The sequence below is a fragment of the Colletotrichum scovillei genome (assembly GCF_011075155.1).
Source record: "Colletotrichum scovillei strain TJNH1 chromosome Unknown Contig00011, whole genome shotgun sequence".
Taxonomy (NCBI): domain Eukaryota; kingdom Fungi; phylum Ascomycota; class Sordariomycetes; order Glomerellales; family Glomerellaceae; genus Colletotrichum; species Colletotrichum scovillei.
Window position 1 is genome coordinate 2,444,421 of NW_023336269.1, and position 22,937 is coordinate 2,467,357.

General features: G+C 54.6%; 7 protein-coding genes across 7 annotated transcripts; 3 read left to right on the forward strand and 4 right to left on the reverse strand.

Moving 5' to 3' along the window:
• Positions 1-942: 942 nt before the first annotated feature.
• On the forward strand, positions 943-2,592 carry HER10_EVM0000980 (glycosyl transferase family 2). The gene is made up of 3 exons (XM_035470744.1): positions 943-1,272; positions 1,368-2,087; positions 2,144-2,592. The coding sequence occupies exons 1-3, from the start codon at positions 1,195-1,197 to the stop codon at positions 2,543-2,545; spliced, it is 1,200 nt and encodes a 399-aa protein (XP_035326512.1). The 5' UTR covers positions 943-1,194; the 3' UTR covers positions 2,546-2,592.
• Positions 2,593-4,122: 1,530 nt separating this feature from the next.
• Positions 4,123-6,903, reverse strand: HER10_EVM0012211 (squalene epoxidase). The gene has a single exon (XM_035481610.1). It carries the CDS (start codon positions 6,297-6,299, stop codon positions 4,800-4,802), a length of 1,500 nt encoding a protein of 499 aa, XP_035327376.1. The 5' UTR covers positions 6,300-6,903; the 3' UTR covers positions 4,123-4,799.
• A 1,360-nt stretch (positions 6,904-8,263) lies between these two features.
• On the reverse strand, positions 8,264-11,100 carry HER10_EVM0001037 (ATPase). The gene is made up of 2 exons (XM_035470799.1): positions 10,368-11,100; positions 8,264-10,192 (listed from the first exon to the last, which is right to left on the reverse strand). The coding sequence occupies exons 1-2, from the start codon at positions 10,834-10,836 to the stop codon at positions 8,313-8,315; spliced, it is 2,349 nt and encodes a 782-aa protein (XP_035326520.1). The 5' UTR covers positions 10,837-11,100; the 3' UTR covers positions 8,264-8,312.
• Positions 11,101-11,514: 414 nt separating this feature from the next.
• Positions 11,515-15,411, reverse strand: HER10_EVM0000999 (Ras family protein). The gene is made up of 3 exons (XM_035470763.1): positions 14,974-15,411; positions 14,531-14,798; positions 11,515-14,373 (listed from the first exon to the last, which is right to left on the reverse strand). The coding sequence occupies exons 1-3, from the start codon at positions 15,001-15,003 to the stop codon at positions 14,063-14,065; spliced, it is 609 nt and encodes a 202-aa protein (XP_035326516.1). The 5' UTR covers positions 15,004-15,411; the 3' UTR covers positions 11,515-14,062.
• Positions 11,681-13,345, forward strand: HER10_EVM0001425 (uncharacterized protein; the record flags this gene model as incomplete). The annotated part of the gene is made up of 1 exon (XM_035471173.1): positions 11,681-13,345. The coding sequence occupies one exon, from the start codon at positions 11,681-11,683 to the stop codon at positions 13,343-13,345; it is 1,665 nt and encodes a 554-aa protein (XP_035326539.1).
• Positions 15,412-16,296: 885 nt separating the features above from the next.
• Positions 16,297-18,825, reverse strand: HER10_EVM0010183 (ATP synthase regulation protein NCA2). The gene is made up of 2 exons (XM_035479651.1): positions 18,645-18,825; positions 16,297-18,557 (listed from the first exon to the last, which is right to left on the reverse strand). Exons 1-2 carry the CDS (start codon positions 18,659-18,661, stop codon positions 16,565-16,567), a joined length of 2,010 nt encoding a protein of 669 aa, XP_035327218.1. The 5' UTR covers positions 18,662-18,825; the 3' UTR covers positions 16,297-16,564.
• Positions 18,826-20,849: 2,024 nt separating this feature from the next.
• HER10_EVM0003779 (fatty acid hydroxylase) lies at positions 20,850-22,889 on the forward strand. The gene is made up of 4 exons (XM_035473443.1): positions 20,850-21,331; positions 21,437-21,548; positions 21,620-21,763; positions 21,828-22,889. Exons 1-4 carry the CDS (start codon positions 21,318-21,320, stop codon positions 22,479-22,481), a joined length of 924 nt encoding a protein of 307 aa, XP_035326729.1. The 5' UTR covers positions 20,850-21,317; the 3' UTR covers positions 22,482-22,889.
• The last annotated feature ends 48 nt before the right edge of the window (positions 22,890-22,937 follow it).

Here is a 22,937-nt window from a genome sequence, read left to right on the forward strand (position 1 = left end):
GGACCGAGCTTATGAGGCGTCGCGTGGCTTTGGGGATGCATGGCATTCACCGGTAGCATTTAACAGTAATGGCGGCTTGCAGCGAGCGGCTCAGGTGCCGCTGATGACAACATGCTTGACGTCTATAATCTCGCAGGTGGTCTGGGTAGAGAAGTTGTGAAAAAGACTAAATACAACTGCTGTCATTTGGTATCGGCGAGATGGCATGTGCAGAGGCATGGCGATTTGAGGCTTTCATCGCAGCGTGGGGTTGAGCTGTGGTCCTGGAATGTGGGTTGGCGCGGACCGCAATGGGTCTGTTCATGGTACAGCATTGCGATGTCTTGGGTCGGAAACTGACGAAGCATGTTCGTTGACTGTGGCTCGGCTCGAGGCGCGTCGTTGCCATTCTCCATTGCCCCCACACGCAATACTTCGGTGAAGATATCTGTCAAGAGAAGAGATGTTGTCGAGCGACTCGCAGAATACGTTGGAGAGGCTTCGACTGCCAGTCGTGTGCAAAAGAGTCCAAATAGGTAGGGTTACGCTGATGAAATGCGAGAGAAGACCCTCTCGGGTAGTGCCGAACAACTACGATGTTGCTCCCAAAAATAGGTATCCGTAGGTGAAGAATGCGATTCATGCCAAAGTCACATTTGCATTGAACATGCTGCCCGGGCCCATCTGAACTTGCAATGGAAGGTGCTAATGCGAGGCTACAGTGTGCCTTATCCCCCACAAGCCGAAAGTAGCGGGCAAGAGCATCCCCTCAGGGGACCTACCTGCCTGCGGAAAGCACCTAGAGAGGTGCGCTAGGCAAGACAGGTACCTACCCCTCCATGCCAATTGGCTCTTACCATTGGAAGACGCCCCCAAGGGTCCAACCCAATTGGCCAGCCTTGTTAAGTCACAAAAGGGGGGCTCCCGCGAGCTGCCGCGTTCCGCATTACGTATCCCAGAACCCCAGAAACGGTGGTGCCGAAGCTGCTTCATACCCGTCAATTCAGTCGATGCGTTCGTCTCATTGTCATTGAATTCGAGCTGCAGCTGCGGCAGTTGCAGCATTTTTCTTTCTTCTTCCTTTGTTGTGCGTGCAACAGATACCTCTTTCCTTTTCATTGTAATTCTCACAACATTCACTCTTTCCCTCGCTAGCACTGACCAAAGGCGATTCCGACACCAGTCAGTGCTCATGGTCACCATCGCAATTACACAATGGATCAGATAACCCAGGCATCGTGGCCGGCCCTTGGCGTCGCGCTGCTCAGCCTTGCCGCTGCCGGTCTTCTTACTGTAAGCTATCTTCCCCATGAACATGAGCAGCTTGACTTTACAACCACATATTTCCAATTTGAACCCAATTGAAGCTGACAGTTTACCCTCGACAGATCTTCATCACCCTCCACCTCGTCGCTCCCAAGCCCCGCGCCGTACTCCCCTCCGAGAAAGTCTACCTCACCTCCTCTGCCTCCGGAAAGCCAGTCCACGTCACAGCCCCTTCCTGGTTTGATCGCTGGTTCGCCGAGCGCAGCGTCTCCGAGGCGCGCGCACACTTGACCGACCCTCGCGATGTTCCTGACTCTGGTGCGACAATCGACCCTGCGGACGTGCGCCTAACCGTCGTGCTCCCCGCCTACAATGAAGCAACCCGCATTCTCCCAACCCTCGAGGAAGCAGTTGAATACCTCGACGAGAACTTTGGCCGCCCCTCCTCCCCGACCAAGCCCCTCCTCAGCCCTACAACCCCGCGCCGACGCTACAAGAACCCGCCCTCCGAGGCTCTCACCGGCTATGAAATCCTGATTGTAGACGACGGATCCAGGGACAGCACCGTCGAGGTCTGCCTCGACTTTGCACAGAAGAAGGGGCTCCACGATGTCATACGCGTCATCAAGCTGGAGCGCAACCGCGGAAAGGGTGGCGCCGTCACTCATGGCTTCCGCCACGCCCGTGGCGAGTATGTGCTCTTTGCCGACGCCGACGGTGCTACAAAGTTCAGTGACCTGGGACGTCTGATTCAGGGTTGCGAGGAAGTTGTTGACGGCTCGCATCGCGGTGTTGCTATTGGCAGCCGCGCCCACCTCGTTGGCAGCGAGGCTGTCGTAAAGGTATGTTCCTCTCGCAAGACCCCTCCATCCCATATCAAGATGCTAACATGGCCTAGCGATCCGCCCTGCGCAACTTCCTCATGCGATCCTTCCACCTCGTGCTTATGATTCTCACCCCGCCCGCCACATCCCGCCTCCGCGACACCCAGTGCGGCTTCAAGCTCTTCACCCGCGCCGCCCTTCCACATATTGTCCCGTACATGCATGCCGAGGGCTGGATTTTCGACATTGAGATGCTCCTGCTGGCCGAATCAGCCCCGCCAGCGCCCGTTCTCGGAGAAGATGGCAGTGTTATTGGCACCAGTCCCGGAATCCGTGTAGCTGAGGTACCCGTTGACTGGCACGAGGTCCCAGGAAGCAAGCTCAGCGTCATCTCGGACAGCATCAAGATGGCCCTCGGTCTGGCGATTCTCAGGGGTAGCTGGATGATGGGTGTTTACCGTCGGAGATTGACGTGATGCAATGTTTGTGTGGGGTTTCGCTTCTTTTGTGTTTTATTCTCAACCCTCTTGATCATCTTGTCCAGAGGGGACCGAAGGGTTTTCAGGGGTGCCTCTTATTCTAGATCGGGGATCAAAAGTGCTCTTAACAAAAAGTTGTGATGCAGACTTTGGAATCTGCGCATATAAATAGACAAAGCAAGCATAACTTGCCCATCGCATCGGCAGGTAGGTAACCTAGCTAGGTCAATGGACTTCGACATGAGCCTCGGTTCCTTGGTCATGCGCACGTGAGATGTCTGACAGCAGCAGGAGAATGGGCCCTAACCGCCTTTATTTGGGAAGTAGTTGAGCCCGTAGTGATGCTACAAAGTCCTTAAAGTGCTAAACCCCGGGTTCCATTGTTACGTATCGTCGTCCGTGGTGCCATTCTCTGTCGAGGACCTCTACTGATGATGGTTTGTGGTTAGCCAAAGACTGAAAGCGAACTACGATGACCCGTTCTCCTAGGTGAATAGGCCATCACTCCCTAGCCTCAAGCTCATGATTCCAATCACTGCGATTCATCATTCATGGTATTACTATCCTGACTGATAGCCCTTCTTAATCGTTGCTCGTGTTCGTGGCTTTCTTTACTCGAGGCACAGTCGAAGATACGATGAAGGTTCTCCAAACCAGATACACTATAAACGATTCTATGTGAACACAGCTACTAGACGTCGCCCTATTCCTGATCCATACCCAGGGACGAGCGTACACAAATTAATCAACGATAGGTATTAAATATGTTCCAGCAAGTACCTGATCAAATCTTCCTTTATCTCATTATTTACAAAAACTGCTCTACATGTCACTGGGTCAATAACGTCTGGGCCTAGCGTTACGAGGATAGCGTGTTTTAGAGTACTCGTGCTTTAAATACCGTTACTGTAATATTATGGCGAGCCTTAAATCGAGAATGGTATTAGTACTCGTGAGGTACGTTGTTATGTACTATTTTGTGTTGACCTTATATTCGTTCGGTATATAGACTAGCGCTCTGTTCTATGTCTAGATGGGTTGATTCAAGCTAAATCTCAACCCACCTCATATGCCCATTGCCGGGTGCCATAACTCGTGACAAACCCTTTACTGATGCTAAACTTGATAAGGATTTTGAGTAAGGAGATACGGAGAAAAGCCCGCGAGCTTGCGGACGTTACAGAGAGAGACTTTGACCTTCTTCGTCACACCCAGAGTGGCCATGTCCAGAAGAATATCGGTCCTTTCTATACGTTACATGCTTAGTAGGTGGAAAGCCTTAGGAAGGAATGGGGTACATATAACATACGGTCATCAAAAGCTACCGGGACGGTACTCCATCTAGCTGAAATACGGGGAAGAACTCGTACAGCCGTATCCGTACATTACGCAGTTTTACCAGGAGTTCCCTCTAGCTTTTGCCCGGATGATGTTCTTGGCCTCTTGCCCAGCTACCTCTATCACGACTGCAACGAGCTTTGTCAGCATTACCTTTCCCGCCTGGGGCCCTTTTAAAGCAAGAACTTCTCCCCTTCGCCTCACGCCCATCGCTTCGATCCTATCTTATTCACAATAAGATCGAAATGTCGCCCGCCACATTGGCAACGGTGTCCCATTCCGCAACGAACACATACGTACTGGCTAGCACCTAATAATTCCTACATTTCTCACGTCGTATTCGAAAACAAATGTCTATACAGCAAACGACGACAAACGACGAAGGACGAACAAAAGCCTAGCTGAACAAAAGGACATTCATACATACCAGTAGCTTATGCCTCGCAACTATTCCTCATACACATTCCTCCTGCAATGGATGGCAAACGGAGCAGCCCGACTGGCGACCATTGAAGAGCAATAATGGTATCGATCACCGTAGTCAGATTTATACTACAGACTGACCAAAGGATTTTTGTCAACAATGCGAATGCTTGCTGTACACAACGGAAGAGGGCAACAAAAGGCGGAACGTATTTGAACTTGATTAAAATTATGATATGGTCTGATACACCTGTATCTACACTCGGGGTGATCCAATGATCCGCTTCCATCCCAAATATGGTTTATCGTAAACTGAGTATATGTACAGCCCCGGGGGAGATACTCCTGACAGAAGACCTCGGGGCGGGTGGGGAGAAATTTACCCCCTTTTTGTTTTTTTCTTTTCGTTGGCTCATCACTCATTCCGCCAACGTTCTCTTTGCTCATGTCTAATAACTCTGATGATGATCTCGTATGTCTAGTCGTTTCTTCAGTTCAGCTCACGCCACATGACGGGCAAGAACACGACACTCGCTCTCCAGAGAATGAGGATGCCGTCAATGAGCGCCAGCGGCGCCTTCAAGAAACCGAAAACGCTACCGCTCATGAGGTTGAGAGCGTTGAGCCAGATGGCGAGGAAGGCGACGCTGAAGAAGTGGTACGCAAGCTTGCCCGGCTGGTGCATGAGGCCGCCCATGAGGGCCATGGGCTCGGAGGCGTGGCCGCGCTGAAAGTAGGAGAAGCATCCCATCTGCAGGGCGCGCAGCTGGCGGTCGTTTGCGGCGAACAGTGCGTACAGTGCCATGGCCAGCACGTTGATGATGGACGTGAGGCTCTTACGGCGCCAGTGGAACTCCCGCAGGACTCCCTTCAAGGCCACGGGATCGGCGAGGTCGCTGACGCGCGAGGGGTGGAGCAGGTCGGAGAGAATCACACAGTCGTTGAAGGCGACGGTCATGCCACCGCCAGTGAGGGGGTGACGCATGTTGAGAGCGTCGCCCAGGAGGAGCATGCCGTTCGCCGTCTGGCGGGACGGGGGAAGATAGGAGTTGGGCATGGATCGGGGAATCTTGCCGTCGGCGAGAGCAGCCTCGAAGCATGGGCGCATCTGGGGAGGCAAGGTGGGCATGACTACGTTCTTAATGTAGCCACGGACACCGCCAGCAGCGGGCGAGGCCTCGGGAATGTTGGCGGGCACGTCGATGAGCGCGCGGGTCTCGTGGGTGCCGATCTGGTACAGGAGGACGGGGAAGGCGTTGCCGATGCAGACGTGGCCGTAGCCGGGAGAGAGCATGGGGGCGTCGATGAGCTCGAGGGCGTAGAACTTGGACTTGACGACGGGTTCTTGCGGCAAGTACTCCTTGCGGAACTTGGAGGCGTAACCGTCGGCGATGATGGTCAGCTGGCCAAAAAAGTAGTCGTCCTTCTTCTGGCCCGTGGCGTCTGTCGTCTTGGACCTTACGCCAAGCACCGTATCCTTATCGTCGCCTTGTATCGTGGCTGTCACCTCGGTCTCGACAACGGTGATGTTCTCCTGTCTCATGCATGCCTTGCGCAGGTTGTTGATGAAGCGACCGTGGTGGAAGCATCTGCCCTCCTTCTGCTTCGCGCTTGCGGATACTGCCTCGCTCTCCGAGGCATGGATCATGCGGCCGCTCTCGTCAAAGGAAGGGTAGGGGATGTCGATTCCGTCTCCGTGAAAGCTGACTTTGTAGCCGTAGCAGGGAATTGCGTCGATGCCCTCGAGGCAGTCGGCCAGGCCCAGCTGACGTAGGGCGACGATGCCGCCGGGCTGCAGCAGCTCGCCGACAATGCGATCGGGCTCCTTCATCCATCTCTCGAGTAGGAGTACACTTCTTCCCTGCTGGCCCAATGCGTACGCAATGGCGCAACCAAAGACGCCGGCGCCGACGACAACTACATCGGCCTCGTGGTACTTGGTGCGGCGCTCGGCGCGGGCGTCGGCCGCTGCTGTTGGACTTTCGATCATTTCAATTCGACTCTCAGGGGGTTGTTTATTTGGCTGGGCTTGGGTTGCTGTTGAAGCGTATGGTGGCGGGGGAGATCGTGGTGTTGCCGATTGTCGTGATGGGCCTGTGCGAAAGGACGCTTTGATAGGAAAGGCAGCAAAAAGGGATGTTGAATGTCACCTTTGAGGGGAGCCTCGGATTCGGTCGTTGGGAGTTGCACGTGGAAACGTTGGGGGGAAGCGTTTGGCTTTGGATGATGGGAAGAACGGGAGGGGAGGGGAAGGAGAAAGTGAGACTGGTTGCCGCTATCGGGTTTTATGAAGAGACCAGGCGAGATTGGAAGAGGTTAAAGGGTGGGAGATGGTTAGACTTGTCGTTCATGTCCCGCCTCGAACGATATGGTGGCAGATGAAATCCAAAGAAGGAAAAGAAGCGTGATGAGTGGACGATTCACTTTAGCTGGGGCCCCTGCACTATAGCCTTTTGCCAGGGGGTGAGTAAAATGTTTCTTTCCGCGTTGGTTTTGTTTCCTCGCTGACTTTCGTCACTGCAGTAAGTCTGGCAAATTCAATCCGTAGTATCTAATTAACCTATAGTACATGAGATGGTACATCAAGGTCTCATTGCGCTCAATTTCTTGGGTAGGTAGTCGGGCCATCCAAGAATCCTCTGTTTAGAGAAAGACAGGCGACAAACCCCTGGGACATCAAGACAAAAAGCGAAGCATTCGGAGGATCCAGAAAAATTACAGAAGGCGATCTCAACGACAAGTCGTTCCATGGCGGCTCACGCCGTTGCAATCGAGCCAATTGCCACGCTCCAATTAGTGCCCACACACCGCCCATTTCACGTGTCGAACCACGGTCATGCGTAATAGATTTCTGCTCAGCCCAAACATCAGGCACTTTCAGACTCCACCCTCTGTGCCTTTCGTTAAGCTGTTCCTGACTATTGCTCTCTTCGGTTGCTGCTCTGTGCTTCTGTGACACTGACAGGAGCCCCAGGTTTACTCAGGTACCCTGCATCTAGAAGCCCAGCGTTGCCCGCGTAATTTTCAGCCGGGCCGGTTGGGGAGGGTGGGAGTGAGTGAGCTGATCGACGCGCCCTGATGTGCCTCTGCCCAAATCTCACATTAACACTGTTACCTCCAGACCCTAGAACTCACAGTGGCCGTCACCAGATGTTGGTCGACATGATCCATTGATACTCCGCCGTGCGTGGGTTCCAGAGACTAACGCGGAAAAAGGGGGCGCTGCGTCGCCCCATCTCAATGCAATCCGTCGGTAGCCAATCACGGCTCTGACACACCTGTTCAAGAAGTTGCACCACCAACCCTTCCCAAAGAAAAAGTTTCAGTCCCACTGCTCTCGATTGGGCGAGTATATCGTAGCATGTGAAAGTCTTCGCAGGTAAGCGTCTTGCGAGAATACCTGGCTTCATGCCTCGCAACGCAGATAGAGCATGGTCTGATGTCAGGGCTGGCTCAGCCTTGAGTGGCTGCATGTACAATGTATAATACCAGATGCGTTCCGTCTTGCAAACGGAACCCCAGCAAACCTCGCAGGTGCAGTATGAGTATACCACCCAGCTGGTTCAGCCTGCGGAGCCGCAATGTTGAGACAACTCAATGGTTAATGCAGAAGGGAAACTCGGGTCCGAACTGAGAACCTCGGCGCGATTTTCTGTGACAACACGGCCGCGAATCAGATTGATATGTTAAAGAGCATTTCAAGCAGTTCGGGTCCGAGACGATGGACTCGGGTCACCTAGCTTTGCAGGTTTGTAGAACCTACCAGTCGATGAAGCATCTTTAGGACACTCTCTAGCTTTTGACAAGTGTGACAAGATGGGAACTGCTTTTGAACCACATACGCCCATTCTCCCGGTATTACCACAAAGAACACTGACTCTGATGTTGGAAGTACCGAGAGACAACATACTAGTAAGCTATATGTCGAGCATCATCCGGCAGACTCAGTAGGAGGGCTAACAAAAGTAATGCCAACTCGCAAATCGTGAACAATCATGACTCTCTATTTCTGGTTCTGATGCTTCATAAACTGCTTCGACCACCTCTCGTAGCCATCCAGCATCTGGTGCGTAATACCCTTGGGAACAGACTTGATGGCGTCCACAATGTCCTCCATGCAAACCGTGACCTGCTCCGCCTCCCCGTCCAACCTAACGCCGCCGCCGCCACGACCTTCTTCCATGGCCCCGATGTGCGTCCTGCTCAGCGTCTTGCTCAACGCCGGCTCCGTCGCCACATTGACAATCTGCTTAATCTCGGCACCCGAGAAACCCTCCGCCAGCCTCGACAGCTCTGCAACATCCACGTCCGCCGCGAGGGGGAGCTTGCGCAGATACAAGTTGAACACGGCCTCCCGCCCCGCGGCGTCCGGCGGACCAACGTACACGATCCGGTCGAAGCGGCCGGGCCGGAGTAGAGCCGGGTCCATGGCCTCGGGCCGGTTCGTCGCGGCCAGAATAAGCACGCCTGAGAGCGCCTCAAAGCCGTCCATCTCGGTCAACAGCGTCGTGAGCATATTCACCGCACCCTGGCTCTTTGCGGCACCACCACCGCCGCCATTGCCGGCGCGCTGGCCGCCGATGGAGTCGATCTCGTCAAAGAAGATGATACTCGGGCTCGCGGCGCGCGCGCGCTCAAACAGCTGCCGGACGGCGCGCTCCGACTCGCCCACGTACATGTTGAGCAGCTCAGCGCCCTTGACAGCAAAGAAATTGAAGCCGGACTCGGTGGCCATGGCCTGCGCCGACAGCGTCTTTGAACAGCCCGGCGGGCCGTAGAGGAGGAGACCCTTTGGCGGAGTGAGGATGAGCTTCTGGACCGTGGGGTCGTTTGTCGTGGTGAGCGTGATCATGTTGCGCAGGGCGTTCTTCAGGCTCTCCTGCCCGCCGACGTCCTGCCAGTGGATGGTGGGCGGCTTAAGGTTTACGTCGTGCATGGCCGTCGGCCTGGTGGAGCGGAGGGCGTGCTCGAGGTCCTCGCGGGAGAGGTACGGGGTGCCTAGCGTCTCCTCGTCGTAGCCGGCTTCGTCGGGGTCGAGGCGCTCTGCTGAGATGATCATTGCGTTTTCGATGAGTCTATCGAGGTCGCTTGCGTTGTAGGCGTGTGTTTGTTGTGACAGCTTGGCCAGCATCACGTCCTTGACCTCCGGCTGTATGGGTATTTCAAAGGATTTGAGAATCTCGAGGCGGCCATCGGCGTTGGGTATAGAGAGGGGGATATTGCGCTCGAATCTCGTTCTCTTTTGTAACTCGGGAGGTACGTCCGTCATGTAGTCCAGACAGGTGGCGATGACCACAACCTTTGGTAGTGTGCCGTTCTTGAGAGCATCCTCGGCCAGCTGGTCGAGCTGTTGGCCTAACCGTTGGGTGATGGCCGTGGAGTTTGCCCGATCTTTCCCAATCAGAGCTTGGAGACCATCGATGAGGATGATGCTGGGCTGCATCGTCCGCGCTTGCTTGAAGACCTCCTCGACGGTCGACGACTTGTCGTTTTCTTCGATCCGGAAGACTCGTCCCCAGCCCGTACTCGCTATCCTGTTTAGGATATACGACTTGCCGGTACCCCGTCCACCGTGGATGACGATTCCGCATGATTTTTGTTGGCCCCTGTAGACGAACTTTGCATTGAAGCCACGGAGGAAGCTTCGCAGCTTCTTCTCTTCCGCATGTAATCCGGGGATATTCGGGACGACGAGCTTCGTCACGTCGCGGACTTCCTCGACTATCTCTTCTTCCTCACCTGAAACGATGGTGGGTACTGTTGAGACCACATAGCGGGCTACATTATGTGTTTGGCCGTCTACTGATGTGATCCTGAATATTTGTTTTGACCCAGGCGCCACACACTCAAATTTCATGCCCGGAAACACCTGTTCAGCTCTGCCTGAAAAATAGTCAGCATCAGTCTCACGGCGGCTCTGAAGTCAAGAGGGCCCGTTTCAATCTGATCAAAGAGCGTAAATGTTATGCTGCGCATAGAAGCCATAGTAGAATATCACAGAGAGGCTGACGGCAGCCACCCAGGTTTGATCGAAAGGAGGAAGGTCTGCGCAACTCACCAAGATAGAACCGAATCACTCCTACCCAAGCCCCCTCCCACGCTTTAATCTCGGCCTTTTCCCTCTCAGACGTCGTCACAGGCAGAATACTAACCGACTCGGCGTCGGGTACCGCAGAAGTCTCCGTCATCGTGATCGTGACCTGGTCGCCTAGCTCGAACCCGCAGGCCTCGCGGTACGCCTCGCTCATGAGAATGATGTTGGGGCTGATGTTCTTGTCCGCGAGCGTCCAGAGCGCGGCCTCCCGGCGCAGCGGCTCCGTCGTCGTCGTCGTTGCCGCAGACTTGGCAGCATCCTGAGCGGCGGTTCTCGTGACGACGCAGCGTCGACCGTTGTCGACGCTCCCCGTGAGCTGGATCAGGGAGTCCCGGTTGACGTAAATTCTCGAGGCGCCCTTGAGCGTCGACTTTTCGAGCGTCTTGTCGAAAGGCGCCAGGGGGCGGACCTTTCCGTCGATGGTCTTGGCCATAGTTTTGTGGTCTAGCCAGCGGCAGGGTTGGGTGGTGTCGTGCCCCTGGTTGCCGTCGTCTTGACTTCGTCGAGTCTCTCACTGAGTGCTCAGCCCGCGGCACAATCAAGTCGCGGGTTGCCTGAGTGTGACCCGAAACTGATGTGAGATCGAAAAACTTCAGATCTAGAAAAAGGAAAACCCGAACCCTCCTATTCCTGGATCTTTCGTCTCTTGTAGCCTATCGGAGGTATATGTGTTGTTCAGACGACGTTTACTCTTCATCCGTCACTGCCCACATGAGTTGACAATGGTGTAGGGCCCAGACCGGGGTATGGCATCGAGAAAACCCTGCGACAAGAAGATCCGGCAACGATGAGTTTTTGAGAAGCAACTATGACAGCCACAATGCCCATTAATAGTCAAGCGGGTAATCCAAGAATACACAAGTCTCTATGAACCCCCCTAGAGTTCTTGTTGGGGTTTCTCTATTTTCTTGACTTCGTGGTATGAAGGTATGTTTCCTGTGTGAATCGCCCAAGATTTCGTGTAAGTGAGCCATGAAAAATTCAAAGACCCCTCCCTCCCCTCCACCAGGTCCCGACTCCCGACCAATTTTCCTCCAGACATCGGCCCCACACCAGCTCAAGTCAAGGGTACGTACCTACCCTGCCACGCCTGTTCAACGTCGTATTGCAGCGCGGAAGAAAGCTAGGTCCAGTATTCAACTTCTTTCTTCACTTACAACAGCCTTTACCACCCACAACATAGAAGTCTCAGCTATACACGCCAACCGAGATACAAGACGCCTCTCTCTCCTATCCCTCCTCCGCCGATCCGACGAAGCCCAAGTCCCTCCGGGCCCATGCAATGGGCTGACCTCCGAGGGCTGCGCAGCTCGGCCCTCAGAGTTGCCCGGATGACCACAATCGCAGCCCGACGACGGCTCCCGCTGTTACAGCAGCTGCCGTTACCACAGACGCCAGCACCTACACTCCGACGGTTCTTTCGCGCAGACCACGGCCCTGGCAAACGACTCTTCTCGACCCAACCCCAGCGCAGCTCACCCGACGACAAATGGGGCAAGAAGAAACCGTCACGGAGAGAGGAGCCCAAGGCAAAGGCGCCTTCGCTTTTCGAGGAGCTATTCCCGAACGATGACATTTACTCTCACCCGAATCGTCGGGCCAACGAACAGGACGATGGAGAAGGCAAAGGCAAGGTCAAGGTCCGGTTCCTGACCTCCACCGACCCGGAAAAGTCCGAGGCGACAGAGTACAGACTGAGGCAACTGGAGCGCAAGAACAAATCCAGCAAGGCAGGGGGCGAAGCGGCTGGGAAGATTGCAGACTTTTTCGAGTCGAGCGCGCGTGAAAAGAAGAAAAAGGACAAGGTCGCCGACGGAGAGAGCTCCTCCATCTTCAACGAGCTCTTCTCGTCCCCGGGATCGGGAGAAGCAGAGTCGGCGGCGGGAGCAGTGCTGGGCAAAGGAGGCGTCGAGGCCTTGTTGAGGAATTCTCAGGCCGGTCAGAACTTATTCGAAGAGAGATCCGTAGACCACAACGACCTCCAGTCCTGGATCGACTCCCTCCCTAAAGACGACGCCGCCAACACCGCCTCTTCAGAAGCCGCGTCCCCAAAGGAGGAGGAGGCGGCACTGGCCAAGGCCGAGCGCTCCGCCATGCTAATCCTCTCCAACGCCAGCCCGAATCTCATGGAGTCCGACTTTTACCGCATCGGCCCCCAGGGCCAGCACCTCGACGGCTGGAGCGCCTCCATCACCAAGGTCATGCAGGCCTATGACTACGGCACCCTGGCACCAATGGACCGCTACTTCATCCTCTTCGACTCCCATGCCGCGGCAGCAGCGTACCAGCGCGAAGCGCAACGCCTCCACGCCCTCGCAGGCCGTGCCCTAACGTCCCCCGCCGCCGGCCTGACGTCCGCTGAAACCTCTTCCACAGCCTCCCAAACATCAGTCTTTAGCCTCGCGCCTCCCTCCAAGACGCCCCTAAACCTCCACCTCTACAAACTCAACCGCGCCACCGAGGCCCGCCTCGAGACTTTCAGCATCCAAGGCCTCCTCAGCATGACCCCCGAACCGCCCCCGCGCGCAAACGCCCACGTTGTCCTCTCCCTCGACGGCGGCACCCTCGACCAGCGCAGCCTCTCCCACTGGATCCGCCGCGACGCCCGCGACCGCAACCTGGGCTGGCCGGTGCAGCACCTGCGTCCGTACTTTGCGCCCAAGGTGCACCAGAGAACCGCGACGAAGGCGGAAAAGCTTACGGAGACCGGGGAGGGCCTCGTCTACGACGAAGACGACGCGGCTCCGGCGGCGACGGAGGCCAACTCGGGACGGAGAGGCACCACCCCCGACGCGCTGGACGAGACGGCCCCGTCCGGCCGGTTCGTGGTGTCGTTCCCGGACGTGCACGAAGCGAGGCGCTTCGTTCGTGCGTGGCATAAAAAGGAGCTTATCCTGACGAATGACCAGAGCGTCATCGTAAACACGCATGTAGTGTGGTAATTGTCACAAGTAGCAGCGACCGTCGATGAAAAGTGTATAGTAACTCTTTGTAAGATACACCAGGAGCATGTGTAGGGGGCATGTATATATCAAAAGGCCAACGCCTCCTAATGTACAACTTCATCAAGCATAGTGGGAGCACCCGAGGGGGAAAAAGGATGTATTATAAAAACCCAGAAATAAAATCCCGAAACTCCAGACCAGATATTTGCTCTCTAGGGGGGTTCGATAAAAAGGCGCTGTCGGCAAGAAACCACATGACAAATAACCACACAGTAGTTTCTCCCCGTGGGAAGGGGGGGGCCTGAGGGCAGATTGGTGAGCGAGAGAGCGCCCGCCGTGTTTCTCGTCCATCGAGCACACACACAACGCACGCCCAGCCGGTCGGGCCCATCACGAGTTTTTCCCTTTCTCAGCCAATTGCCTGGCCGGAAGCCCCGGCCCTGCCTCTCGGTTGGCCCCTGTCATGTCCTCCTCTCTCTTTCACCGAGTTTCTCTGCGTGTCCTTTCCGGCGGGCAGACCCGCTGTGAAGCCCCATATGCCCATGTCTCTCTCCCTCTGTCTCTCCTATCATGCGCGTCTTCATGTGCCTCTGTAGGATGTCGCTGTCCCCGGCGGCAGCGCGGAATCGACACAAAGTAATCAAATCTTGCTTTCGGAAAATACACACAGCATTGAAATCGAGCGGTCCCGTGCCCAAGCCCCGTTCCGTTACTTTAGCAGCACTTTCCGCCGGCTCCACTTGACTCGCCGACGTTGACGCCCGAGGCGGCGGGTTGCTCGTTCTTCTGGTTGTCGATTAGACGCTTCTTGATGTCGGCGGCGAGTGAGTAAAAGGCCTTGTCGATGTTGATGTTGCTCTTGGCCGAGACCTCGAGGAAGGGGATGCCGAGCTCGTCGGCGAGCTGCTGACCGCGCTCGGTCGAGACGACACGCTTCTCTTCCCAATCGCACTTGTTGCCGATGAGAATCTTGTTGACGCCCTCGGTGGCATGTTGCTCGACATTGGCGAACCAGGTGCGGATGTCTGCGTGGGAAAAGCACACATTAGTATTTTGTTCTCATATGTCTGTCCTATCATGTACGGTTCCCTTTGCAATGGCAACTGCAGTACACGGTTCAAGGAACAACCGCCAGCAGTCGTGCAAGTGATTTGTAATGTGAGAGAAGTGGAAACGACGTACTGTTGAAGGAGCGCTCGTCGGTGACATCGTAGACAAGGAGAATGCCCATGGCGCCACGGTAGTAGGCGGTGGTGATTGTGCGGAAGCGCTCTTGGCCGGCGGTATCCCAAATCTGGAGCTTGACACGCTTGCCGTCCAATTCGATAGTGCGGATCTTGAAATCAATACCGATGGTCGTGATAAAGGACGGCGTGAACGAGTCTTCGCTGAAGCGCAACAGGCAGCAGGACTTGCCTACGCCCGAGTCGCCGATCAGCAGAAGCTTGATCTGGGGTGCTGGTCAGCCACATGTGAACACGATGTCATGTTTGCCCTTCATAATGATTCGCACGGCGGAAGGGGAAAGTAGCATGTTCGAAAGGACGGGGTTCGAGGAGAGTGAGGGCATCTGAGCGAAAAGGGCGAGACGATGGTAAGGAGGGGCAGCGGCATTCGACACGTACAAGGAAGTCGTAATTGCGGTTGCTCGACATTTTGGCGGCGGATGTTGATGGGGGACTAAACCGAGGGGACCGATCTGAAGAGGGCGGTATTGCTGCTCCGGGCGACGGACGTGCCAGACAAGTTGAGATCGGGAGGACGCGAAAGAGAGGGTGATTGTCGTGATCTAGTCGTCGGATTCGGGCAGCGGTTGGGGGAGAGGCGATTGAGATGTTGGTAGGAGATGGGCCTAGGTAGTTTGTCGTAGTTAGGTAGGCGGTAATAGTAGTAGTATGTACGAATAGTGAAGGTAGGCACGTAAAGTGCTGGGCTGCGGACGAGGCGAGGCGCTGCAATGTACAGTCCAGCACACTGTGGAGAGGTACGTATTCCCGTACGTAGGTAGGTAGGTACCGTCGAATCGCTTGGTCTTTTTGGGGGGGTCAAGTGTGGCGCCTGCCGTCTGGGGTAAGATACTGGACCCGGTCCTCTTGCTTGACCGATCCGACTTGACCTGTGCTTGTGCTGGGACAGGGCCTGAGGGATTTGGTGACTTGGCGGTGCTACCTAAGGTAACAGCGCTCTTGGGCTGGGAAGTCGGTACCTGCTGCAATGCGAATCCCGCTGCGAAAAAGTGTTCTAATCAAGCCCGCTGATGATATCCGTAGTGGCACAAATCAACTGCTTCCGGCACTACCCTAGGCAAGGTAGGCCTCGGTGAAATCAGATAGCTGAGGTAGTCACGACTCACGGTATCTAGTAAGTTGCCCAAGGCACAGTGCCCGCCAAGGAGAGAAGACGCGACGACGTCGGATCTGCGTCGGAGGGGAGCGAAAGGTTAAAAGAAGCAAAACTTCCCTGGTCGATCCAGGCACCCTGCTGCAGAACACCAAGTGAAATTTCGGGGAGCAAATACACGGGCAGCACTTCAGCGTACTTCCATGATGGCAATCATCTGTGGACGGTCCTGGCTGGGTATTGCCAGGCTCGCTCACCAAAGAAGCGATATGCCAACAACACCTCAGCCACCAGGTAATGAAATGTCCACCAACCTAGTCGTTATCTCAAAACTTGATGCGTTGTCTCTGCCGTGGCACTGCACACCCCTTTTACTGCCAAATGTGCTCGGTCTCCCGCCTTTGCCAGACTTGTCAGGACTCAGGAGGCTACCTACCTACGAAGCCACACCAAACGTCATCGCACTGTCTCGCCTCAGGGTCCAGGTCCAGATCCATCCAGAACTGGGTCACGCGCCCGTCACCCGAGCATGTTGGGTGGCGGTCGTTCCATGGTCACAAGAGACATTGTTGAGCCTCCCTCATGTTCACTCGTTAGCCAATACGTCACCCGTTCAATTGCACTTCAATTCAACTTTTGGTCTAAACACCTTTCCTAGTGACAAATGCCGCCTGCTAAGCTCCGGTACCAATGTGCGATGCTCCGTTGACAATTCATGAATGCCTCCAGTGGTGTACAGATGTGGTACAGGTTCCACCGAAAAAGGCCGTTCCCGCTGTGCGTAGTAAAGTAACCTGAATGCTGAAGCTCAAATCCGTAAGACCGTGTATCCATGCGAATCATTATTGCGCCCGAGGTTCTCCGTCCTGCGTTGTTTTACTGTAGCCACCTGGCGTACGCCCAGCGAATGCGATCCAAAGCTCTAACTTGCACCTGAATCCCCTTCAGGTTGGCGAGATCATCCAAATCCTCGAGGAACTCACGCTGCCTGTCGCGAGGCAGCACTCTCTGCATCAAGTTGCGCAGCACGTGGACTTCGCACAACAGGAGGCCGTGGTCCTTGTAGGAGAGGAGGTTGTTCTGAGACGGCGTCGCCTCTGAAAAGATCCGGTCAATGTTGCGCAGCACTCTGATGCTCTGTCCAGTCTTGCGGCTTTGCCGGGCTCCCTTGCGAGCACCAAAGATGCCGCGAAGATACTGAACAATGCCAATAGAGACAAGCACACCAGGCGTCAGACCCACAAACCCAAACACCAGTTCCTGGCTCTTGAGGAGAGAGTCGATGCCGCTGATGGCCACCTCCAGGTCGACCTTGGTCTTCTGCACTTGGATGAGCAGTGATCGGACGAGGTCGCCCTTCACCGCACCGACAAAGGGGGTCCGCAGATCCTTTTCGTACGCACGCAAAACCGGGGTGACATCTCCCTCGCTGACCTTGGTGCGGATTATCTCAATCTGGGCGTCGGTAAGGGAGGACCCGTCTCCTGCAAAATGAGGCTTGTCCAAAGCAAAGTCCACAACCATGCGCTCCAAGCTTTCCCGATCGGCCTTCAGGCTGTCTCGGCTCATGATGGCGATCTCGCTGCTCGAGTCGTGTCGAATAGTTCCAACAATCTTGCGTGTCGGTTCGATAACCCAGTTGAACCAAAAGTCTCGTACCGTAGATCCAATGTCCCGAATCCAGCTGATTATTTCTGCGCGCCTATTGGCAAGAAGTCGAAGGACAGTCGTCGAAGAAAGCAGTGCTGCTGTTGCAGGCAACCAGTATCGGATGAATCTTGACGGACGGCCGTTCTCTTGAACAAGCAGCTGCGCAGACATGACGTGGTTGGGGAGGCCGTTATCCAGAAGGTTGAGAAGACGTCTAGCGAGCACAGAGGGCTTCTCCAGAGCGTTGGCGTCCTCGATGTGAATGCTAAGCTCGGGGTCTTCCTCGACTCCAGCGAACACCTTGTCCTCGAAATCGTTGACACCGGACTCGAGAGTCAAGGCCTCCTTAAGGACCATGTCCATGAGAGCCACGCTTCGCTCAACCACGCCTTTCCAGTCATGGCTGTTGACGCCGGCTTCGCTCTTATCGTCGTCTTCGTCGCCTCCAAAAGTCAAACCTTCATCGACGAGCACACCAAGACCGCTTGCAATCATATCCCGCAAGCGCCTGAGATGCGCCAGTTTCCTCCGAGCCTCGCCGCGGCTAAGGGCCACAGGCGATAGGACCTTGCGCTGAAGGGTCGTGATCGATGAGTCCCGAATGCTGTCCCGTACGATGCCGTAAAACTGTTTCCATTGCTGCGATAATCCTGTACGAGTGGATGCGACAATATCGCCCGGCGTTTGGCTGAGATTCCGAATTCGGTGCTTGCTCTCGTGATAAACGTCCTTGGTCAAAGCCCACAAACGCAATGGTGACGTTTGGACAGTGTAGAGACTGCTGTAAGTATACGAGCTCAACACTTCGTCCCAGTACCACATCTCATCACTGAGAGGAATAATCTGATCCAGAAGTGTGTTCAAAATGATGCCATAAGTCTGAACGGTAGCCTTGCTGACGAGTAGCCACTCGATCTCCGACTGGTACGGGCCTCGCCTGGCCTCGTCATCCTGCTCCGCTTGGAAGTCCCATTCGGCAAGTTTGGATTCTTGCAGTAGAGAACGAATCCTCTGAGCGGGGAGTAGAGATGACGAAGTTGAGGTGGTGGACAGAGCCCTAACAATATGTAGGAGCTCCTCAATTCTTGGCGACGACAAGGCGTCTACGGTGGCCGAGTGAAAAATGCCATGCTCTTCGGCAGACAGCTCGCCATCTTCTTGAGATAGACTCAGGCCTAGTGGAATCCGATCCAGCTGCGCATCTAAGCGGCGGACTTGGCTAGGTGCAGGGAAGGGTTGATGTCAACATTCAAATGTTTTGTTTGGGATGACGGGAAGTCAAGGAAAGATGGGACGGAATACTGACTCGGCAACAACAGACATTATAGCTTCTCACTCAGAGAGCACTCCTCCTCCACTTTCATGGATCGGTTATGTGTCGAACTCTCGAGACTGTGAGGATTGCAGTCGTGTGAGGATGGATTCGATGGAAGAATGCAGTAGTAGAAGTTTGGGTTAGACGTCATCAGGTAAGCGAATGCCCCGGGCAACTTGGGCGAGCCTGCAGCCGACAACGCGGTGAGCGGCGACTGGAGAGAACGTGGGATGACAGGTGGGGTCTCTTGGGTCACTTAGTCAGCCAGCGCCGCTGACGGAGCTTGACTGTCGGAATGGTGCCTCTCGCTGAGGATGAGCTAATCATCCTGCGTCTGCTTTTACTTATGAAAAGGCCCTGTTTGGATTTATAGCAAAAGAGTTTCGTTTGCCTCAGCTATTCGAGCTCCTCAAAGGCATCTCCGTTCTTTGAGGTCCTTGATTATGTCCAGACAGGTTTCAACCCGACTGTAGGCCTACCAAGTTATGCAGAACAGATAGATCGTTTCACACCAAAGAGGCGTGGCCAGTAGTCATGCTGGAGCGTATGAGTTCCAAATTTGAAGATATCTTTACTGACATACTCGATGGATACCATTCAACAATGGCGACCTGCAACTGCGCCGCCTGAAGCTAGCTCGCTCGTCATTTGCACATCAAACCCTCGCCGACACCGAGATTAGAATGCCATGTTATGAGAGGTCGCAACTCACCTTTACTCATGAAAGCCAACGTCCAATTCGATGTGTAGCTGCAAAGAGCTGTACAACATTCCCATAGGCTTGGCTCTTGATTCGTTCCAAGAACCGGGAAGACCAATTTCTGATCTTAGGTCTTTGAGGTCACCGGCCATGCTGCGCTTCGGGTGTGTTTATGGTATGTGACCGCAAAGGACTTTCCGACATCAGATATTGCATATTCAGTAGCGTTTAGATGTTCAACGTATCAGGAAATTGGGCCAGCCCTATATGTCTTAAGGATGCCTGTTTCGTGGCAACCACAGGCTTGTTTGACATAAGAGCTCAAGCCTGTCGGCCTGGCTTTCTTATTCATGTATAACGAGGAAGCCTCGTAAGCTCCAGGCCTAAACATGTGCTTGCCACATGGACGATGACTTTGGAACTGTTGTCGATTGGAAACATATCAAAGAACAAAAGTAAGTAGTGCCAGCCAATACCAAGCCAGGCTTTTCAAGGTAGACATGTATCGGATCAAGCTTGACCGGAACACGCCATTTTGACATGAGCATCCACGGCACCCCATGCTTCGCCCTGCCAGAGCGTCCCAGCAGTGGATACGGCCGGGTCTCTTGACAGCTGGGTCAGGGCTGCGCCGTGGAGGAGGTCAGATGGATCTCATCGGCAATCGGATGTGGTAGATTCGGAGACGTGGAGCATGTCACTGTCATTGAAGATTATTCTGGCTTGTGTTTTTGAGCACCTGTGTTGGAGCTAATGGGGGCAAAACGAGTAGCGTTAGGCCAAAGCGAATTCCTTTGGCAAAGACGTGCGACGCGCAACCTGGAAACGTGCCCCTCCTTCATCGTATTCGGGTTGAGGTAAGGTACGTACCGGTGCTAAGGTGAGCGCAGCAGCCAAAAAGTCGAGGTGCGAGATGCCAGGCGTTCCATGCAGGGCGATAAGGCAGCTCTGCCCACCTGGAGGATGACTGATATCGGCCTCCTTTGATTGCCCGCAACGGGGCGCAATTCTCATGCATAAGTGCTTCTTCTGAGAAGATGATGCCGACATTGAACACAGCTCAAAACTCCAATTGAGAGCTGACCGATTCGAAAAGATGGACATCGAATTAGACTACCGCCACCTTGGTTCAAGTGCTTGGCTTCGTTAGAAGTTTTACCTCTACGTCCCTTCTTCCAGGTGTCTGGCTTTGATGGAATCTCAGAAACAGCATAAGAAAGAAAGGAGCTTTGTCCCATCCATGAAATGTTTCCATGCACCGTGCCTCCCGCCTGTTCGGCTTTTTCCTCCCCTCGGCCCCCCTACGATTGGCAGAGTGGGAGAGCCAACAACGCCTGGCGCAGCTGTCACACACCCTTTTGCCTCCCGAAATCTCGCACACCGCCCGACCCAGTCGCCAGGGCACGCCTGGTTCCTACTGGCCAAAGCCCACCACGGAAGACGGAAGGACCCACGAGCTGCATGGTTCGATGTTGAGGTGCAGCTTCTCATTGGCTCATGGCACAAGAATGGGCAAATCGCAACTAACGTCCCCACGCTGTCGCCCAGAAAGGGTGAGAGATGCACAGGGGCGTTCTCATAAGGTACCTAGCACAATTCCACATCTAACCTAATATTAAGTCACCTTGAGTAGGTAAGGGAAGTATTTTTTCTCTCTCTACGTGGTGACAAGCACCAGAGACGCAGGTGCCATTTCCTTTCCCCGTCAACCGAAATGATCCATGGATAAAACCTCAACAAGACCCGGCCCTGGACCCTTGACCTTGCCGCCCGCCGTCCTTTTTTTCCCTTAAACCTCCCATCGCCACCTAAACACCACCCTAGGCGCATTGTTGAAGGAGTTGCGACTGTCTTTTCTTTCCCTCTCCAGCTTCCTCTTTGCCAACTTTGGCTTTCCTCGTACACATCTGTAATTCCGCACTTATTGAAGCACACAAAGTCGCAAACTTGCGCTCCCCGCCATCATGGCCGCTTTCATGTGAGTCTGGCCCCGTTATTTCCCCGATCCACGGCGCGCCCCCTTTATAGTCCTCGAACACAGTCTTGAAGCGAACAGTCACTGACCTGGTTTTGTGCGAAACAGCAACTCGACCGTCATCAACACCGCCTTCAACCACACGCAGCCGTACTTCAGTGTCCTTGAGGAGGTTTCCAAGTACAATGTCCAGCTTAACTACTTTGAGCGCCTCTGGGCCGTATGTTCACACCTCATCGCGTGCCTGTGCCAGCCAACGTAATTACAATGCGGCTGACTTCTTCCTTCTAGGCTTGGTATCTCTGGATGCAGAACGACACCCTCGCCACTGGCATCATGAGCTTCGTCATGCACGAGACCGTTTACTTCGGCCGCAGTTTGCCCTTCATCATTTTCGACCTCATCCCCTGGTTCCACAAGTACAAGATTCAACCTGTGAGCAAATCCTCCACGTCGTGTCATCACAATACTCTGGATGTATACGCTGACGCTCAAGTAGCAAAAAATGCCGACACTCAAGGAGCAATGGGACTGCGCAATGGTCGTCCTCATCAGCCATTTCACCGTCGAACTCCCCCAGATTTGGCTCTTCCACCCCCTCGCCACGTGGTGCGGCATGGAGTACAACGTCCCCTTCCCTCCTCTCTGGAAGATGGCCATGCAAATCTCCATCTTCTTCGTCATGGAGGATACCTGGCACTACTGGTTCCACCGCGCCCTGCACTACGGCCCCCTCTACAAGGCGATCCACAAGCTTCACCACTACTACTCTGCGCCCTTCGGTCTCGCCGCCGAGTACGCCTCGCCCATCGAAGTCATGCTCCTCGGCATCGGAATCGTCGGCTCGCCCATCTTCTGGGTCACCCTCACCGGCGACCTCCACCTCCTGACCATGTACGCCTGGATCGTCCTCCGTCTCTTCCAGGCCATCGACGCCCACAGCGGTTACGACTTCCCCTGGAGCTTGCGCCACTTCCTGCCCTTCTGGGCCGGTGCCGATCACCACGATCTTCACCATGAGAAGTTCATTGGCAACTACGCCTCCAGCTTCCGCTGGTGGGACTACTGCCTCGACACTGAGGCCGGTCTTGAGGCCCACAAGAAGCGCCGCGAGAAGAAGATCCAGGCCATCAAGGCGCAAAAGTCTCAGTAAAGCCGCCTTTCGCCGCGGCTTTGAGGCCTTTTTTTTCGATATATGGTACGCACATCGTCAAGCACCATGGCCATGCGTGTATGCCCTGGGAGAAGAGAATGACGGACGCGCTCACGAATTGTGGTTGAGAGCGCGTTGCTGGACACACCGGCCGCGGGGTGGTGTCTCATGATACGATGTATAGAACGCGGCAGGAAAGGAATACCGCAAGGGAAAGCGACACGACACGGGCCCGGACAACCGAGGCCATACCATCAAAGTCACGTAATTATCATTGGGGCGGCGTTTGAAAGAGGTATTGACGGTTGTGCGAAAAAAAGACGAAACCACTTATGCGAATTCTGTCGTATATATTGGGAAGGCCGCCCATACAACTGGCATTGTAGTAGATTACTTAATCATAGCACAACATTCGTTCTTCTTATACCCTGGTCTATATGGCTTGCATGTTCTCTT

Coding starts and splice junctions, on each gene's coding strand:
- HER10_EVM0012211 (XM_035481610.1), bottom strand. CDS start 6,299: ATGATCGAAAGTCCAACAGCAGCGGCCGACGCCCGCGCCGAGCGCCGC.
- HER10_EVM0000999 (XM_035470763.1), bottom strand. CDS start 15,003: ATGTCGAGCAACCGCAATTACGACTTCCTT. Junction 14,799..14,973: donor ACCGCAATTACGACTTCCTT/GTACGTGTCGAA, acceptor CCAGCACCCCAG/ATCAAGCTTCTGCTGATCGG. Junction 14,374..14,530: donor CGACGAGCGCTCCTTCAACA/GTACGTCGTTTC, acceptor TTTCCCACGCAG/ACATCCGCACCTGGTTCGCC.
- HER10_EVM0000980 (XM_035470744.1), top strand. CDS start 1,195: ATGGATCAGATAACCCAGGCATCGTGGCCGGCCCTTGGCGTCGCGCTG. Junction 1,273..1,367: donor CCGCTGCCGGTCTTCTTACT/GTAAGCTATCTT, acceptor TACCCTCGACAG/ATCTTCATCACCCTCCACCT. Junction 2,088..2,143: donor GCAGCGAGGCTGTCGTAAAG/GTATGTTCCTCT, acceptor AACATGGCCTAG/CGATCCGCCCTGCGCAACTT.
- HER10_EVM0003779 (XM_035473443.1), top strand. Junction 21,549..21,619: donor ACTTTGAGCGCCTCTGGGCC/GTATGTTCACAC, acceptor TCTTCCTTCTAG/GCTTGGTATCTCTGGATGCA. Junction 21,764..21,827: donor ACAAGTACAAGATTCAACCT/GTGAGCAAATCC, acceptor ACGCTCAAGTAG/CAAAAAATGCCGACACTCAA.
- HER10_EVM0001037 (XM_035470799.1), bottom strand. CDS start 10,836: ATGGCCAAGACCATCGACGGAAAGGTCCGCCCCCTGGCGCCTTTCGAC. Junction 10,193..10,367: donor AGTGATTCGGTTCTATCTTG/GTGAGTTGCGCA, acceptor ACTATTTTTCAG/GCAGAGCTGAACAGGTGTTT.